This window comes from Asterias amurensis, chromosome 13 (genome assembly GCF_032118995.1).
Source record: "Asterias amurensis chromosome 13, ASM3211899v1".
Classification (NCBI taxonomy): Eukaryota; Metazoa; Echinodermata; class Asteroidea; order Forcipulatida; family Asteriidae; genus Asterias; species Asterias amurensis.
The window spans coordinates 8,420,897-8,439,642 of NC_092660.1; the positions used below are offsets into that span (position 1 = coordinate 8,420,897).

At 39.5% G+C, this 18,746-nt stretch overlaps 1 protein-coding gene across 1 annotated transcript; it reads left to right on the forward strand.

The window, feature by feature from the left end:
- The first annotated feature begins 638 nt into the window (after positions 1–638).
- On the forward strand, positions 639–18,252 carry LOC139946246 (uncharacterized). Its single transcript, XM_071943867.1, has 8 exons — positions 639–1,168; positions 1,406–9,231; positions 10,149–10,976; positions 11,109–11,903; positions 12,027–12,410; positions 12,780–13,154; positions 15,351–15,638; positions 15,890–18,252. The coding sequence occupies exons 1-8, from the start codon at positions 639–641 to the stop codon at positions 16,090–16,092; spliced, it is 11,229 nt and encodes a 3,742-aa protein (XP_071799968.1). The 3' UTR covers positions 16,093–18,252.
- The last annotated feature ends 494 nt before the right edge of the window (positions 18,253–18,746 follow it).

The following is an 18,746-nucleotide window of genomic DNA, read 5'->3' on the forward strand; positions in this document are numbered from 1 at the left end:
CTGCCAACATCTCCTTTGAGATTGAATCAGATGACCAGTCTAGTAAAGTAGAACTTGAAGAGGAAGATGATGAAATGGAGTCAACAGTGTCACCCACCGACCCACCACAGATGTTTAGATCCTTGAGCACAGACGGAGAAAGTATCGTTAAAGCTTTTGCAACTGCAAGAAGTCCAGCAAACTATACCTTGATTATCTACACCAGAAATCCCAATGAAAGTGTAGAAGTGGCTCTTGAAACATCTCCTGGAAATGCATCCTTTGATGTAAGATCTATTATTACAGATGACATGAAAGCATTGATTATGACATACAGGACTTCAGGTAACGCGAATTCCACTTTGCTGATTACCCTTCAAGAATCTGCCAACATCTCCTTTGAGATTGAATCAGATGACCAGTCTAGTGAAGTAGAACTTGAAGAGGAAGATGATGAAATGGAGTCAACAGTGTCACCTACTGACCCACCACAGATGTTTAGATCCTTGAGCACAGACGGAGAAAGTATCGTTAAAGCTTTTGCAACTGCAAGAAGTCCAGCAAACTATACTCTGATTATCTACACCAGAAATCCCAATGAAAGTGTAGAAGTGGCTCTTGAAACATCTCCTGGAAATGCATCCTATGATGTAAGATCTATGATTACAGATGACATGAAAGCATTGGTTATGACATACAGGACTTCAGGTAACGCGAATTCCACTTTGCTGATTACCCTTCAAGAATCTGCCAACATCTCCTTTGAGATTGAATCAGATGACCAGTCTAGTAAAGTAGAACTTGAAGAGGAAGATGATGAAATGGAGTCAACAGTGTCACCCACCGACCCACCACAGATGTTTAGATCCTTGAGCACAGACGGAGAAAGTATCGTTAAAGCGTTTGCAACTGCAAGAAGTCCAGCAAACTATACCCTGATTATCTACACCAGAAATCCCAATGAAAGTGTAGAAGTGGCTCTTGAAACATCTCCTGGAAATGCATCCTATGATGTAAGATCTATGATTACAGATGACATGAAAGCATTGGTTACGACATACAGGACTTCAGGTTACGCGAATTCCACTTTGCTGATTACCCTTCAAGAATCTGCCAACATCTCCTTTGAGATTGAATCAGATGACCAGTCTAGTGAAGTAGAACTTGAAGAGGAAGATGATGAAATGGAGTCAACAGTGTCACCCACTGACCCACCACAGATGTTTAGATCCTTGAGCACAGACGGAGAAAGTATCGTTAAAGCTTTTGCAACTGCAAGAAGTCCAGCAAACTATACCCTGATTATCTACACCAGAAATCCCAATGAAAGTGTAGAAGTGGCTCTTGAAACATCTCCTGGAAATGCATCTTATGATGTAAGATCTATGATTACAGATGACATGAAAGCATTGGTTATGACATACAGGACTTCAGGTAACGCGAATTCCACTTTGCTGATTACCCTTCAAGAATCTGCCAACATCTCCTTTGAGATTGAATCAGATGACCAGTCTGGTGAAGTAGAACTTGAAGAGGAAGATGATGAAATGGAGTCAACAGTGTCACCTACTGACCCACCACAGATGTTTAGATCCTTGAGCACAGACGGAGAAAGTATCGTTAAAGCTTTTGCAACTGCAAGAAGTCCAGCAAACTATACTCTGATTATCTACACCAGAAATCCCAATGAAAGTGTAGAAGTGGCTCTTGAAACATCTCCTGGAAATGCATCCTATGATGTAAGATCTGTTATTACAAGTGACATGAAAGCATTGATTATGACATACAGGACTTCAGGCAGTGTAAATTCCACTTTGCTGATTACCCTTCAAGAATCTGCCAACATCTCCTTTGAGATTGAATCAGATGACCAGTCTAGTGAAGTAGAACTTGAAGAGGAAAATGATGAAATGGAGTCAACAGTGTCACCCACTGACACACCACAGATGTTTAGATCCTTGAGCACAGATGGAGAAAGTATCGTTAAAGCTTTTGCAACTGCAAGAAGTCCAGCAAACTATACCCTGATTATCTACACCAGAAATCCCAATGAAAGTGTAGAAGTGGCTCTTGAAACATCTCCTGGAAATGCATCTTATGATGTAAGATCTATGATTACAGATGACATGAAAGCATTGATTATGACATACAGGACTTCAGGTAACGCGAATTCCACTTTGCTGATTACCCTTCAAGAATCTGCCAACATCTCCTTTGAGATTGAATCAGATGACCAGTCTGCTGAAGTAGAACTTGAAGAGGAAGATGATGAAATGGAGTCAACAGTGTCACCCACTGACCCACCACAGATGTTAAGATCCTTGAGCACAGACGGAGAAAGTATCGTTAAAGCTTTTGCAACTGCAAGAAGTCCAGCAAACTATACTCTGATTATCTACACCAGAAATCCCAAAGAAAGTGTAGAAGTGACTCTTGAAACATCTCCTGGAAATGCGTCCTATGATGTAAGATCTATGATTACAGATGACATGAAAGCATTGATTATGACATACAGGACTTCAGGCAGTGTGAATTCCACTTTGCTGATTATCCTCCAAGAATCTGCCAACATCTCCTTTGAGATTGAATCAGATGACCAGTCTAGTGAAGTAGAACTTGAAGAGGAAGATGATGAAATGGAGTCAACAGTGTCACCCACTGACCCACCACAGATGTTTAGATCCTTGAGCACAGACGGAGAAAGTATCGTTAAAGCGTTTGCAACTGCAAGAAGTCCAGCAAACTATACCCTGATTATCTACACCAATAATCCAAATGAAAGTGTAGAAGTGGCTCTTGAAACATCTCCTGGAAATGCATCCTATGATGTAAGATCTATTATCACAGATGACATGAAAGCATTGATTATGACATACAGGACTTCAGGCAGTGTGAATTCCACTTTGCTGATTACCCTCCAAGAATCTGCCAACATCTCCTTTGAGATTGAATCAGATGACCAGTCTAGTGAAGTAGAACTTGAAGAGGAAGATGATGAAATGGAGTCAACAGTGTCACCTACTGACCCACCACAGAAGTTTAGATCCTTGAGCACAGACGGAGAAAGTATCGTTAAAGCTTTTGCAACTGCAAGAAGTCCAGCAAACTATACTCTGATTATCTACACCAGAAATCCCAATGAAAGTGTAGAAGTGGCTCTTGAAACATCTCCTGGAAATGCATCCTATGATGTAAGATCTGTTATTACAAGTGACATGAAAGCATTGATTATGACATACAGGACTTCAGGCAGTGTAAATTCCACTTTGCTGATTACCCTTCAAGAATCTGCCAACATCTCCTTTGAGATTGAATCAGATGACCAGTCTAGTGAAGTAGAACTTGAAGAGGAAGATGATGAAATGGAGTCAACAGTTTCACCCACTGACACACCACAGATGTTTAGATCCTTGAGCACAGATGGAGAAAGTATCGTTAAAGCTTTTGCAACTGCAAGAAGTCCAGCAAACTATACCCTGATTATCTACACCAGAAATCCCAATGAAAGTGTAGAAGTGGCTCTTGAAACATCTCCTGGAAATGCATCTTATGATGTAAGATCTATGATTACAGATGACATGAAAGCATTGATTATGACATACAGGACTTCAGGTAACGCGAATTCCACTTTGCTGATTACCCTTCAAGAATCTGCCAACATCTCCTTTGAGATTGAATCAGATGACCAGTCTGCTGAAGTAGAACTTGAAGAGGAAGATGATGAAATGGAGTCAACAGTGTCACCCACTGACCCACCACAGATGTTAAGATCCTTGAGCACAGACGGAGAAAGTATCGTTAAAGCTTTTGCAACTGCAAGAAGTCCAGCAAACTATACTCTGATTATCTACACCAGAAATCCCAAAGAAAGTGTAGAAGTGACTCTTGAAACATCTCCTGGAAATGCGTCCTATGATGTAAGATCTATGATTACAGATGACATGAAAGCATTGATTATGACATACAGGAGTTCAGGCAGTGTGAATTCCACTTTGCTGATTATCCTCCAAGAATCTGCCAACATCTCCTTTGAGATTGAATCAGATGACCAGTCTAGTGAAGTAGAACTTGAAGAGGAAGATGATGAAATGGAGTCAACAGTGTCACCCACTGACCCACCACAGATGTTTAGATCCTTGAGCACAGACGGAGAAAGTATCGTTAAAGCGTTTGCAACTGCAAGAAGTCCAGCAAACTATACCCTGATTATCTACACCAATAATCCAAATGAAAGTGTAGAAGTGGCTCTTGAAACATCTCCTGGAAATGCATCCTATGATGTAAGATCTATTATCACAGATGACATGAAAGCATTGATTATGACATACAGGACTTCAGGCAGTGTGAATTCCACTTTGCTGATTACCCTCCAAGAATCTGCCAACATCTCCTTTGAGATTGAATCAGATGACCAGTCTAGTGAAGTAGAACTTGAAGAGGAAGATGATGAAATGGAGTCAACAGTGTCACCTACTGACCCACCACAGAAGTTTAGATCCTTGAGCACAGACGGAGAAAGTATCGTTAAAGCTTTTGCAACTGCAAGAAGTCCAGCAAACTATACCCTGATTATCTACACCAATAATCCCAATGAAAGTGTAGAAGTGGCTCTTGAAACATCTCCTGGAAATGCATCTTATGATGTAAGATCTATGATTACGGATGACATGAAAGCATTGATTATGACATACAGGACTTCAGGTAACGCGAATTCCACTTTGCTGATTACCCTTCAAGAATCTGCCAATATCTCCTTTGAGATTGAATCAGATGACCAGTCTAGTGAAGTGGAACTTGAAGAGGAAGATGATGAAATGGAGTCAACAGTGTCACCCACTGACCCACCACAGATGTTTAGATCCTTGAGCACAGACGGAGAAAGTATCGTTAAAGCGTTTGCAACTGCAAGAAGTCCAGCAAACTATACCCTGATTATCTACACCAATAATCCCAATGAAAGTGTAGAAGTGGCTCTTGAAACATCTCCTGGAAATGCATCCTATGATGTAAGATCTATTATCACAGATGACATGAAAGCATTGATTATGACATACAGGACTTCAGGTAACGCGAATTCCACTTTGCTGATTACCCTTCAAGAATCTGCCAACATCTCCTTTGAGATTGAATCAGATGACCAGTCTAGTGAAGTAGAACTTGAAAAGGAAGATGATGAAATGGAGTCAACAGTGTCACCCACGGACCCACCACAGATGTTTAGATCCCTGAGCACAGACGGAGAAAGTACCGTTAAAGCGTTTGCAACTGCAAGAAGTCCAGCAAACTATACCCTGATTATTTACACCAGAAATCCCAATGAAAGTGTAGAAGTGACTCTTGAAACATCTCCTGGAAATGCATCCTATGATGTAAGATCTATGATTACAGATGACATGAAAGCATTGATTATGACATACAGGACTTCAGGCAGTGTGAATTCCACTTTGCTGATTACCCTTCAAGAATCTGCCAACATCTCCTTTGAGATTGAATCAGATGACCAGTCTAGTGAAGTGGAACTTGAAGAGGATGTGGATGAAATGGAGTCAACAGTGTCACCCACTGACCCACCACAGATATTTAGATCCTTGAGCACAGACGGAGAAAGTATCGTTAAAGCGTTTGCAACTGCAAGAAGTCCAGCAAACTATACCCTGATTATCTACACCAATAATCCCAATGAAAGTGTAGAAGTGGCTCTTGAAACATCTCCTGGAAATGCATCCTATGATGTAAGATCTATGATTACAGGTGACATGAAAGCATTGATTATGACATACAGGACTTCAGGTAACGCGAATTCCACTTTGCTGATTACCCTTCAAGAATCTGCCAACATCTCCTTTGAGATTGAATCAGATGACCAGTCTGGTGAAGTAGAACTTAAAGAGGAAGATGATGAAATGGAGTCAACAGTGTCACCTACTGACCCACCACAGACGTTAAGATCCTTGAGCACAGACGGAGAAAGTATCGTGAAAGCTTTTGCAACTGCAAGAAGTCCAGCAAACTATACCTTGATTATCTACACCAGAAATCCCAATGAAAGTGTAGAAGTGGCTCTTGAAACATCTCCTGGAAATGCATCGTATGATGTAAGATCTATTATCACAGATGACATGAAAGCATTGATTATGACATACAGGACTTCAGGCAGTGTGAATTCCACTTTGCTGATTACCCTTCAAGAATCTGCCAACATCTCCTTTGAGATTGAATCAGATGACCAGTCTAGTGAAGTAGTACTTGAAGAGGAAGATGATGAAATGGAGTCAACAGTGTCACCTACTGACCCACCACAGATGTTTAGATCCTTGAGCACAGACGGAGAAAGTATCGTTAAAGCTTTTGCAACTGCAAGAAGTCCAGCAAACTATACCCTGATTATCTACACCAGAAATCCCAATGAAAGTGTAGAAGTGGCCCTTGAAACATCTCCTGGAAATGCATCCTATGATGTAAGATCTATGATTACAGATGACATGAAAGCATTGATTATGACATACAGGACTTCAGGCATTGTGAATTCCACTTTGCTGATTACCCTTCAAGAATCTGCCAACATCTCCTTTGAGATTGAATCAGATGACCAGTCTAGTGAAGTAGAACTTGAAGAGGAAGATGATGAAATGGAGTCAACAGTGTCACCTACTGACCCACCACAGATGTTTAGATCCTTGAGCACAGACGGAGAAAGTATCGTTAAAGCTTTTGCAACTGCAAGAAGTCCAGCAAACTATACCTTGATTATCTACACCAGAAATCCCAATGAAAGTGTAGAAGTGGCTCTTGAAACATCTCCTGGAAATGCATCTTATGATGTAAGATCTATGATTACAGGTGACATGAAAGCATTGATTATGACATACAGGACTTCAGGTAACGCGAATTCCACTTTGCTGATTACCCTTCAAGAATCTGCCAATATCTCCTTTGAGATTGATTCAGATGACCAAGTGGCCGTTGTTGAGCTTGCAGAGTACATTGTGTTGACAAAAACATTGAGCACCCAGGGAAGTAGTGCTGTTAGAGCTTTTGTCTCATCAAAAAGCCCTGCCAACGTTTATTTAGTCATCTACACAAGTAATCCAGGTGACATTGCTGATATAAGTGTCGTTACTGTCCCTGCAAATGATGCTATTGATGTGACACCGGTGATAAGTAATGAGCCAGAAGCCTTAACTCTATCCTTCAGAACTTTAGGAGAAGTCAATACAACTCTCTTCATTGAACTCCAAGCTTCTGCTAACATTTCTTTCAAAGTTGAAACACTTGATCCAGACAGTTTAGTTGACCTATTTGATGTGTTTGTTGAATCAACGCCAAGTCCAACTTTGCCTTCTACCACAGGTCCGACTCCGCCTACCACTACCACTAGACCAGCTGAGATGTTTACTTTCAGGAAGGCCTTGTTCGCCATGGGAGATAAGACTGCAGTAGCCTCCGTGGACACAACTGGTGTGACAATGTATACTCTTGTTGTATTTGCACTTGATGCAGTGATTGATGTTCAAACCCTCCCCGAGGGTCTTGCCATGGATGTTAGTTCTGAGGAAAGCTCTGAAGCATTAATAACAACATTCAGTACCTTTGAGACAACTAATTCGAAAATGTTTGTTGACCTAAATGGTCCCGCTATTGTAACACTGAAGGTCGATTCAACAGATGCCTCCACTTTTGTTAGCCTTGCTGAAGTAACTGAGGTTGTCACTGAGCGTCCGGATACCACACTTTCTCCAGTAGCTGTTTATCGTTTCATCGAGGAGTTACTGACTGTAGAAAGTACAACTGTAACAGGTTTGGTAGCCACCAGTGGCCCTGCAAATTACACTGTGATTGTTCACTCTAGGAATCCAAGAGAAACTGTTAGTTTAAGAGTAGAGACGGACCCTGTTGATCTTGCTATTGGTACTACTGTATTCATTGAGGAAGGTGAAGAAGCAGTTGCCATGGTTTTCAAGACATTGGAAGCAGTAAACACAACTATCTTCATGAGCCTGGTGGAACCTGCTAATATCACTATTCAAGTAGACTCCTTTGATCAATTTAGCACTGTGTCACTTCTTGATGTTGGAACTACAGTGCAACCACCAACCATGACTTCACCTACCGCTGTGGTCTATGACTCTCAAGTTGAACTGAATACAAGTAGCAGTGCCCTCATTGAAGCATTTGCCTCCACCAGTGGTCCAGCAAACTTTTCTCTCTTTGTGTACACAATGAATCCCAGTGAAAATGTTGTTGTTGCTATTGAAACCCAACCGGCAAATCTCACATCTGATGTTAAATATCTCTTTAAAGATGATGAGCAGGCTTTAGCTGTCTTATTTACAGTTTTGGAACCGAGCAACACTACCTTGAGAATCACTGTGATGGATGCAGCACAGATTATCTTGAATGTGGAGTCTGATAGTGAGCTGGTTGTCTTACTTGAAGAAATTGAGTCTACAAGTAGAGAAACTTCAACCATGACATCCCCTAACACTGTGGTCCATGACTCTCAAGTTGAACTGAATACAAGTAGCAGTGCCCTCATCGAAGCGTTTGCCTCCACCAGTGGTCCAGCAAACTTTAATCTTTTTGTGTACACAATGAATCCCAGTGAAAATGTTGTTGTAGCCATCGAAACCCAACCAGCGAATCTTACATCTGATGTTAAATATCTCTTTCAAGACAATGAGCAGGCTTTGGCTGTCTTATTTACAGTTGTTGAACAGGCCAATACTACCTTGAGAATTACTGTGATGAACGCATCACGTATCATCTTGAATGTGGAGTCTGATAGCGAGCTTCTTGTCTTACTTGAAGAATTGGAGTCAACGAGTAGAGAAATCCCAACAACAATGGATCTTTCCACATCGATGCCTACCCTACCATCCACAACAGAATCTGCTGTTGTACAGATTGTATCAAGTAATTTTACAATCTCCGGTCCAGCAAATGTTTCGTTTACGTTCGACCTAGTGAAACCAGCAACCATCTACATTATGCTCAATGCATCATCAGAGGGTGGATTGACGAGTGTACCAGAAGATGCAGTCCAGTTGGAGAGCATCTTTGAAGATGGAAACAGCCTCTACATTCTCACGTCCTTGACACCATCCAATGTCACTTTTGTCTTGAGTGCAGATGATGCAGCACTCATAGTGACAACAGTTGAAGCCATCAATGCAAACGATGTTGATGTTGTCATAGAAACAATGTTAAAACCGACAGACGAACCAGATGTAGGTACCACGCCGCATTTGTTTGGTAAGTTAACAATTTCACAGATATTTACTACATGTTGCTCATATACATGTAGAATCAGAGAAAGTGCCTTTTTTAAGTTTATACCTTGATACTGTAAACTATTTTTTTGCCATACACAATACACAATACAAAAAGAGCTGGTCAACCACCAGTTGTTTGCAGACCCAACACTGCTCAAAAGAGATTTACACATGGTACTACCTCAAACCTCACCTTATTTTACTCCCACCATGCAAAGTTTCAAATCCTACTTAGTGGGTTTATGTTTTGTGGGAAAAAGCTGAATCTAATCTCTTTTTTATACAACGGATCAAGAAAGTGTGAATGCTCTTCTCGCTTTATTCAACATGTCTATACTCTGATCTCAACTTTTATTGTAACATTTGGTTTCCTCAAAGTTAAATAGTGGACCACAAAAATGTTTTGCTTTAGACAGTCGAAGAAGTTAAACAACTTGGTGTTACAAGCAATGGAGAGCTGTTGATAGTATAAAACACTGTGAGAAATGGCTCCCTCTGAAGTTACATAGTTTCGAGAAAGAAGTAATATTCCCTGAATGTGATTTTGAGACCTCAGAATTAGATTTTGAGGTCCTGAAATCAAGCATCTGAAAGCACACAGCTTCGTGTGACAAGGGTGTTTTTCCTTCATTATTATCTTTCAACCTTAAACGAGCAATTGAGCTCAAATATTTACATGTTTGTTATTTTATGCATATGTTGAGATACACCAAGTGACCAATAGTGTCCAGTGTCTTTAAGGCTATTTAGTATATGTTGATTACTCCACAAACTTCCACAACGTTTTTTGTCCTTTACTGCAAACTTAAACTGTCGAGGCTCAGAACATTTTGTTGTGTCTTTTTTTATGTTCTCTTGTGAAGGTTTTAAATTTTGTTATTTGCCTCCAAAACACAGACACCACAGCAGCATTGCCGACTACCCCTACATTCTTGCAACCTGTAACAATTATCAGGACTTTGAGCACCACTGGAGTGACTAAAGTGGAAGCAAGGGCATCAACACGCGGCCCTGCTAATTATAGCCTCACTGTTAACGTCCCAAATCCATCACAAAATACCCAAATCAATGTCTTGGTGGAACCCAATGGTGTGGCTTCCAACTTCCAAGTGTCGGCCTCTCCGGGTCAGGACGCAATCACATTGCAGTTTATGACATCCCAGGAATCGGATGTTATCATCTTTCTGACCACACTGGAAGATGCTTTTTCCACCTTCACCGTCGAGACAGTGGGGTCGTCAAGCACAGCAGATTTGATTTCTGGCTCTCAGCCATCAACACCTCGAAGCACCATGGCAACAGATATGACATCAGCAACTACAATAGACCTGTCCACACTCACAAGCAGGACTCCATCTGGGCCTGTTAGGTTCAACAGAAATCTGGAGACAGAAGGTGCGTCTTTAATCCATGCTGTGTCGACCACATTAGAGCATGCATTCTATGAAGTTGTTGTGGTCATCCCAGACCCGAATGAGAACACAGATATCGGCATACAGACGAATCCCCAGGGCCTGGTGAGTGATTTGAACATTATTGAGGACAATAACCCGAAGAGGATGACTGTCAGATTTCAAGTAAGAGAACCAGCCTACACGTTAATCTCAATGACTCTGTTAAAATCAGCAAACATATCCTTTAGTGTAGAGACAGCTGATTCTGAAGCTCTTGTCGATCTGCTTGACATGACTCACCTGTTAGTTACACCAGGAACTACACCAGGAGGTGAAGGTGGGAGCTCATTAGCGGCAACAACACCTGTAGCGGAGACTCCTCAGACTACTGAGCAACCATCCACCACCAAAGCACTTACTATGACAAGTAGTATGATGTCGACCTTGACTGATGTGGTGACAGATGCTAGTACTGCTACGCCATCGATGGGACCTCTTGCTCCTCTCTCTATTACTAGGACACTTATGACAATGGCTAATGTTGATGTGCAGGCTTTTGCTTCTCTAGATAGGCCTGCTGACATGAAGGTAGAGATCTACACTAACAATCCTAGTCAGACCACAGGAATAAGTGTTTTAACTGACCCACAGGGCCTGGCAACTGACTTTACGGTACAAGCAAGCCAGAATCCAGATAAATTCACAATGACATTCAAAACAGTTGCTGCAGCGCAAACATTTGTTTATCTTAATTTATTGGAAGCTGCAAATACCTCTTTCACTGTTGAGACAGCAAGCCGAGGAAGTGCTTCCAATCAGGTGACACTCATGCTTGTGGGAGATTCAACAATTCCACCCCCAACTACAGAAATGACACCATTGGTAGTAATGAACACATCACAGTCTATCTTCACCACAGGACCTTCACAAAGTACTATCTTCATCAATGCGAAATCACCTGCTTCTGTCTTAATTGATGTAAATGGGTCTGCAGCATATACCTGGACATCGGAGGAAGAAGATGCTTTCCAAGTTGAACAATTCAGCCTTCCTGAGCTAGGCTCCTTTATGCGACTCATCATATCCAGGCCAGTCAACATCACTGTGACAGTAGGCACAACAAGTGATGTTGAGATTGTCACCACAGTGATGAGTATGACATCGGATGCAGCTGTGGTTACTTTACTAACGGAGAGCTTCAGCACCTCCACTCTACAGCCCACTCCAGCAAGCACTGAGGGAAGCAGCAGTACTACTGGTGAGTTTTAGTTAATGCTTCGAGTTACTGTTTCAAAACCATTTGATTGCAAACATTGTTATTGTTCAAATATGTACTGAATATATTATTTCTCAAAACCATTCTCTTGTTTGTTTTACGCAGAATTTCCAGTGGCGATGACCCAAGACCCAGTTAGTCCTGGCACAGCTGTCAGGTCGTTGAGGACTCTCAGCAGAGGTTCCGTTGTTCAGGCGTCGGCTGTAACTTTCAGACCCGCAGAGTTCCTGTTTGAGATTTACACACCAAACCCAAGAGATACTGTATTTACTAACTTGCAGACTACTCCAAGTGGTCGAGCGGTCAACTTTGAGAACTCCGTTGATGGGGACAAGATGCTTGTCAGATTTAAGGTCTTGGAATCAACAGAAACGCAGACATTGGTCACTTTGACGTTCAATGAGCTGGCCAATGTCTCCTTCACTCTTACTAGTGATGATGAGGTCAGTCAAGTCTCTCTGCAGAATCTTTCAGAGATGACTCCTACAACTCCAGGAGGCATGACAGACACCGGTAGGACCAGCTACGTCGAAATCTTAACTCCGGAAGAGCCATCAGTTACCGTTATAGATATTTCAACTACTAACCCAGCAACTTATACTATCATCGTTAGTACCAGCAATCCCAATGAGACAGTAGAAGTGTCAGCTGAATCTACACCTGATGTAACAATAGCAGAATCTACAGTCAGTCTGACCAGCTATGTTCTTGTGGCAACAGCATCGGAAGCAACCAACATCTCCTTCTATGTGACAACCTTGAAGTCGGCATCAATCAATGTAAGTGTCGACACGGCAGATGCAGAAGATACTTCATCTGTACGGTTCTCGACTGAAGCCTTGCCAGACATGACAACGTCAATGCAGTTCTCAAATGTCAGTAGGACGACGTCTACATCAGGTGGTGTAACAACATTAGTCTCCGTCCAAACCCTTGAACCTTCCACCATCTATCTTATCGTCAATGCATCCGCTGAGATCAGCATAGCAGCAGATCCTATTGGGTCTGTGGAAACGGATACTTTCCATATGCTTGGGTCTAGCGTGCTTCAAATTACTACAGCAGTCCCAACAAACATTACTCTTTACATCTCGACCAGCAATGCTGCTCTGATTGAGACAATAGTGTCCTCACTGAACCCATCGTCTGCTGTCATCTTGATACAAGATGAAGTGAGCTCCACCCTTCAACCTCCTGTTACTTCTGTTGTCATGACAACCACTAGAACCCGAGGTAGGTCATTACTGTGTAACATGATGTCACCCTACCATCCAGCATTCTTCTCTGTTCTTCATCTTTCACATAACTGACCTCATCTGACCCCATCTGACCCTTGACTTCACGTTCATGATGTCATCCATGGACCTCACCACTAATTTATCTCGTCATTCATCTTCAGGAAGAGCACGGTGTTTGCTAATCCATCTCCATTTAAAACTCATGAGTGATCTGCACTTAGATAGGAAACTGCACCTTTCTAATTGTTATTAATTCAACTTGGTTGTAATATTTGTGTGTGAGTGGTAATTGGATTTATATAACCTAATTTTGACCCATGTTTAACAGTTAACATCATCGGAATGGTTCAGCCACCATTGTGAAACCCATGTAACTTTGTTTATAGTACAGGCTGATGATCAAGTTTTGCATTTTTTGAACTTGATCAAGTTTTGTATGTATGTGCAAAAAAAAAGGAGTAACAGATTTTTCAGTCTAATCATAATACATGTTACAAGGAAAGTGGGCTGTGTTTGACTCTACTTAGAGCTTGCTTATTTTGGAGAGAAAAGAAGTTACGAATCTCTTTCCAAACTACAATTACACAAACTAATCATTAACAGTGACGTTTTCGGCGTTTAATGGCATGTTGTGGCTGAGCACCAGACTCAAGCTCTTGTGTTTCTGATAGGCAGAGTGTGGGTTGGAGTCCCAGTCATGGCACTTCATCCTTGGGCAAGATACTTTACCATCATTGCTTTGTACTTCAGGTCTCGTGTAGGATTAGTAGTGCACGTTAAAGAACCCTTAACACTTATCATGGAAGACTAGGGGTTAACCTTGTTGTTTTGGTTCACATACAAGCACTCTTTTTTATAGTTTTCTTCGAGCTTATGAGCTACAGTGATTAAGTTTACTCATGAGGCATCCTTGGTTTCTTTACCAGAAATATATCATAATTATAATGATTTTAGTAATAATTTTTAAATTTTTAACAATTAATACAACGCCAGATTTAGGGTAAAGACACATCAGTTGAAAGAATGGGGAGACCGTGTAATTCTGCAAATGACACAGTAAACTTGACGTAACTTTACACAAGTTTGAGCTTCTACACTGTTAGACAATTTTATACAAATGTTTACCTTGCTTAATTAAACCCACAATTCTTGGGATTTTTTAAAACTGAAATCATGCACATTCTGTCAATTATCAAAACTCAAGTTCACTTTAAGTGTCCCAATTTTCAGATTTGTATAAACTCCATGGACCTTCAAACTTGATTGAAACATGAACTTACGGTTTAAGGATTCTAATTTCATCTGTACGATCAAATACAACAAAATAACAATTTCTCATGACTAATTGTAATCACCAATGATAGACTTTGAGTTGGAAAAAAACCTTTTCAAGATTGAGTTTGCAGACCCTAGATTTAGACAAGCATTTTGAGTCTTGTTTTAATACATAATCATAATCTCCTTATTGTGAAGACATAGATGATGTAATTCTCTGTTATTACATTTTATTTTTTGTTTTAACATTTTCTTATAACTAATGAGAGTGCATTACTAATCCCCTGTGATTGTAAAACTTGACTTTTGTACTCTAACATGCATGATGTATGATGATATATGAAGTGGATTATACAGTTTAGACCACAATGGCCCTTTTCAGAACCAAAACTCCTCCCAAATAAGATACTGTACTAGTTATAGTTACTTCCTTTTATATAAATCATAGTTTTTCATTTTAGTTTCCATTGACTAGTTCCTACGGTGCCTCATTTTGTCTTCAGGAATCAACTATTGCAATGCACTAGTTCTCCTTTCCTCCAATTTTGACTAAAAAACATTTGTCATAAGTCAATATCAACCATTTTTGATTCCTCGTCAACTTTGGTTAATGGATATGTTCTGATACAATATCCACCAAAACAGATGTTCATTTAAACTTGTTATGAAAACCTCAAAGTTAACTTATAGATATGCAAATCTATGCAACAATTTTAAAGAAAATGCTAAATTCTTAGTAGAGAAAGTAAATGACAGTTGCTAGAAAATAAAACACTTTGTGATGACTAAAAAATGAAGAAAAAACATCTTCCGAGTTCTAAAAATTCCCTTGCCTCATCAAATAAATTCATGTCTCGCACAAGAAATTTCTTCAAGATTCTAATTTTTCTTTTAAATGTTTCTCTTAATTTCTCAGGCGATGCAACCATCATTGAAGTAACCGGCGTCTTCAGCGACGAAGTCACCGTCTTCTGGAGTTTCGATCCAGAAGACGAGCCGTTCATCCAAGGGTTCATCCTTCAGTACCGGGAGGTCGGCGTTGATGAGTGGACCAACTCGTCACTCATACTGCCTTCCTCGCGTCTATTCAAGCTGATTGGACTTGGGGAGAACATGCTTTACTTCCTGAGATTGATTGCTGTGGACAGGTCCGCTTACCCAGCAGCGTTCTCCTTCCAGAAACCAGTCAAGACCTTGTCGAGAAGTGAGTACTTCTTAAGCCCCTTTCACACTACTCTATTCTCCGGGGAACTAACAGCTGGCCTTTTCACACTGTATAAGACTTGTTTACAAAGAGAATGAAGTTGTATGTTCCTGTGCTTTTTATTATAATTTTTAATGGCCGCAGTTGGTTTGTCTCAAATGTTAATTAATTATTATGTAAGTGTGTGTTTATTGCAAATCTTAACTGTTAATTGTTATAATAAACTTACTTTTATACTAATTTCTTTGCAGACTTAATGGACCCGGTACCTGATCGAGGCCAGCTGAACTCTTTCGACCCGTTCTTTTGGATAATTACAGCGGCCGTCATCTTAGTTGTCCTCCTACTGGTTTCCCTCGTCGCTTCCTTGATTCTGTACACTCGGAGAAAAACGGCCGTTAAAAACAGCAATGGCAGCGGTGGTTCACCCGCAATTCTGGATGATCAGGTTTAGGCGAGGCTGAAGTTGCCAGGAACTCCTTGGACCTTGTCACTTTGGCTGAATAAGTTCAATATATAACCTCTTTTGTTTTAATTATACATATTTGTTTAATTTAGTGTGAAAATAGCTTTCCATTCACTGAAATGTGTTACACGCTGTGAGAGTTAAATATTTTTAATGATTTCATGAATTTCTTATTTTTATTATGAAGGTTGTACCTTTTTTTGTTTCTTTACTTCTTTTTATATATAATGTGTTTGGTTTAGGTAGTGGTGGTAATAGCAATGTTTATATACTATTGATACTTGCCGATACTAACCTTAAATTATTGGTAAATCCTGGTAAGATTGTCACCATCGATTTTAACTTTTTTTGAAGTTCCAGTATGTTTCACAAAGGGGACATCAGGGGAGTTGTACAACTTTGAGGAAAAATCTCTTTTTATTTTTTTAATTGAAGGTTCGTCATCTCATCTAAAAGGTTGTACTCATGGAGAGAAAGTAATTTAACCCTTTAGTGACCATAGTAGCCGCAAAAAGGGCTAGTATCTCGTAAAGTGGCCGCCAATGGCTGCAAAACTAACCTACTTCCATTCAACCAAAATGGTCAAAGTAAAGATCAGGACTTGAATTGAGATTTTAAATGTTAAAATTTTAAATTTTCCAATGTTAACATAGTATCTCTGTTTTACAACGAAGCAAAATTTCTAGTTTAGTTTGTTCCAACAGAATAAATCATTTAAACAAATCAACAAAAATACAAGTCCGTGTGTATGGTGAATGAGTAATCATCACCATTGGTGATGATTATTCAGTTGAATGGTCAATAATGGGTTAAATAAGAAGTGTGTGACCTTTATACACTGTATAGCTTTTGAAGGGAGTATTAAAGTCATTGTGTGTCATTTTTTGTTTTTGCTGTAGGCCAACCTAGAGTTTAAATGCTTACTTTGAACTTGTGTTGTTAATGAAGACATTTTATTTGTTTTATTGTAAAAACAACAGTGCCCACTTACAGCCTTTAGTTGGGAGCACCGTCTGTCGACCAGAATTTTGTGTAAACTTGAAATAAGAAAGAATACCTGTTGCAGTTAAACACTCATTGCACTTTCTGTATTTGATCTTCAAGTTCATTTAAGCACGAACACAAGACAGTCAGACTTGCCTGGTTGTGTGTTTGCTGTCCTTATGCTAAAATTACTGTCATTTGGCCTACCGTCAAGTGTAATATTTGAGTCCTGAAAACTACCTTACACCTTGATGAATATGTAAAAGAATGAGGGTAACATTTATTTATTTTTACCAGTAGAGGCCAAGATAACTGTCAATATTTGTACCCTATTTTTGTAAACAATTTTTAATATCTAGATATGCATTGAATATACATGTACTCGTTAAGAAACCCTGGTATTAATCTTTTAGATCAATTTGTTTTGTAGGATCATTGAGCTGTAATATTTAATGTAAGATTATGGTCAGGTTCGTTAACATTCGTTTTTATTAAAGTTATCAGCTTTAAAGGTAATGTTCATCATCAAGAGTTTGCATGCATCTCCGACCAACAAGAGCTAGTTTTGATCGTTGACTGACCACAATCGCAACACAAGTTACTGGAGAAGAGATGTATGTTTAAAAGAAATTGTATGGTCAAAATGGACACGTAATTTGCTCAGTCCCTTTGAGCCAGTTGATGAACAGCTGTTATTTCATGATGATCCACTTCAAAACACTGTTGCAGACTTTCTGTGATGTACATTTTCTTTAGACTGTATCCTCAGGTAAAAAGGATTGTAAATATTTTATGTAAATTGGTATGAAATCTTTGAATATGTTACTCCTATAATCAACAACAAAATCTACACAAATAAGTTATAAGCATTTATAATGTTCCTCTGAAAAGCACTAGAATAGTTATCATTAACAATTAAATTCACACCTTTTTTTACTCACAGAAATTACATGTATTTGGTATTGGTTTTTGTGAAAATTTTTAATTAAAAATGAAACAGTAAAGTTCAGAACAGATCAAGTTTGCAGACGGTAAATGTGAATTGATTCGTATGTTAATCCAAATAATTATTTATTCAGGTTTTAATCTTAAAATAAACTGTATATTTTTGTTGTATATCAAAAGCTAAACAGACCTTGTAATTAAACTCATTTTTGTTTACAATAAAATACTGATGTGTAACAAATATTAATGCTTGATGAGATGATTTTATGATTTAATAAATATTTGAATCAAAGTTGATTTGAAAATACTGTTGAATAAGTTTGTCCCACACAGGGCTATAAAAAGTAAGAGCCACCCATGTGTCTTGTTAAAGAGTACACAAACAGATTGAATCCTGTAAAAAAGTAAAACAAATTGGGAGATATGAATGTATGAATTTATACTAAAACAAGGAGTTCCATAGACGTGCAGTCTGTGGGCACTTGACTCGGTATCAAGTTCCTTTGTTTTATATAAAGCCTGACAAACGGTGTATTGCAAATTAAGGTCCTTGTTTTCTTATTCAGAGGGAAAAACACATTTTTGGAACAGTTCACTGGAGTTTTCAAAAGCTTCCAGTTGTTTTTTCTGAATCTAAAAAATTGAGTGAGAGATTGACCCAGAACATTTTTAACAATAATGTGACATTTTGCATCTTCGACGTTACACTATGG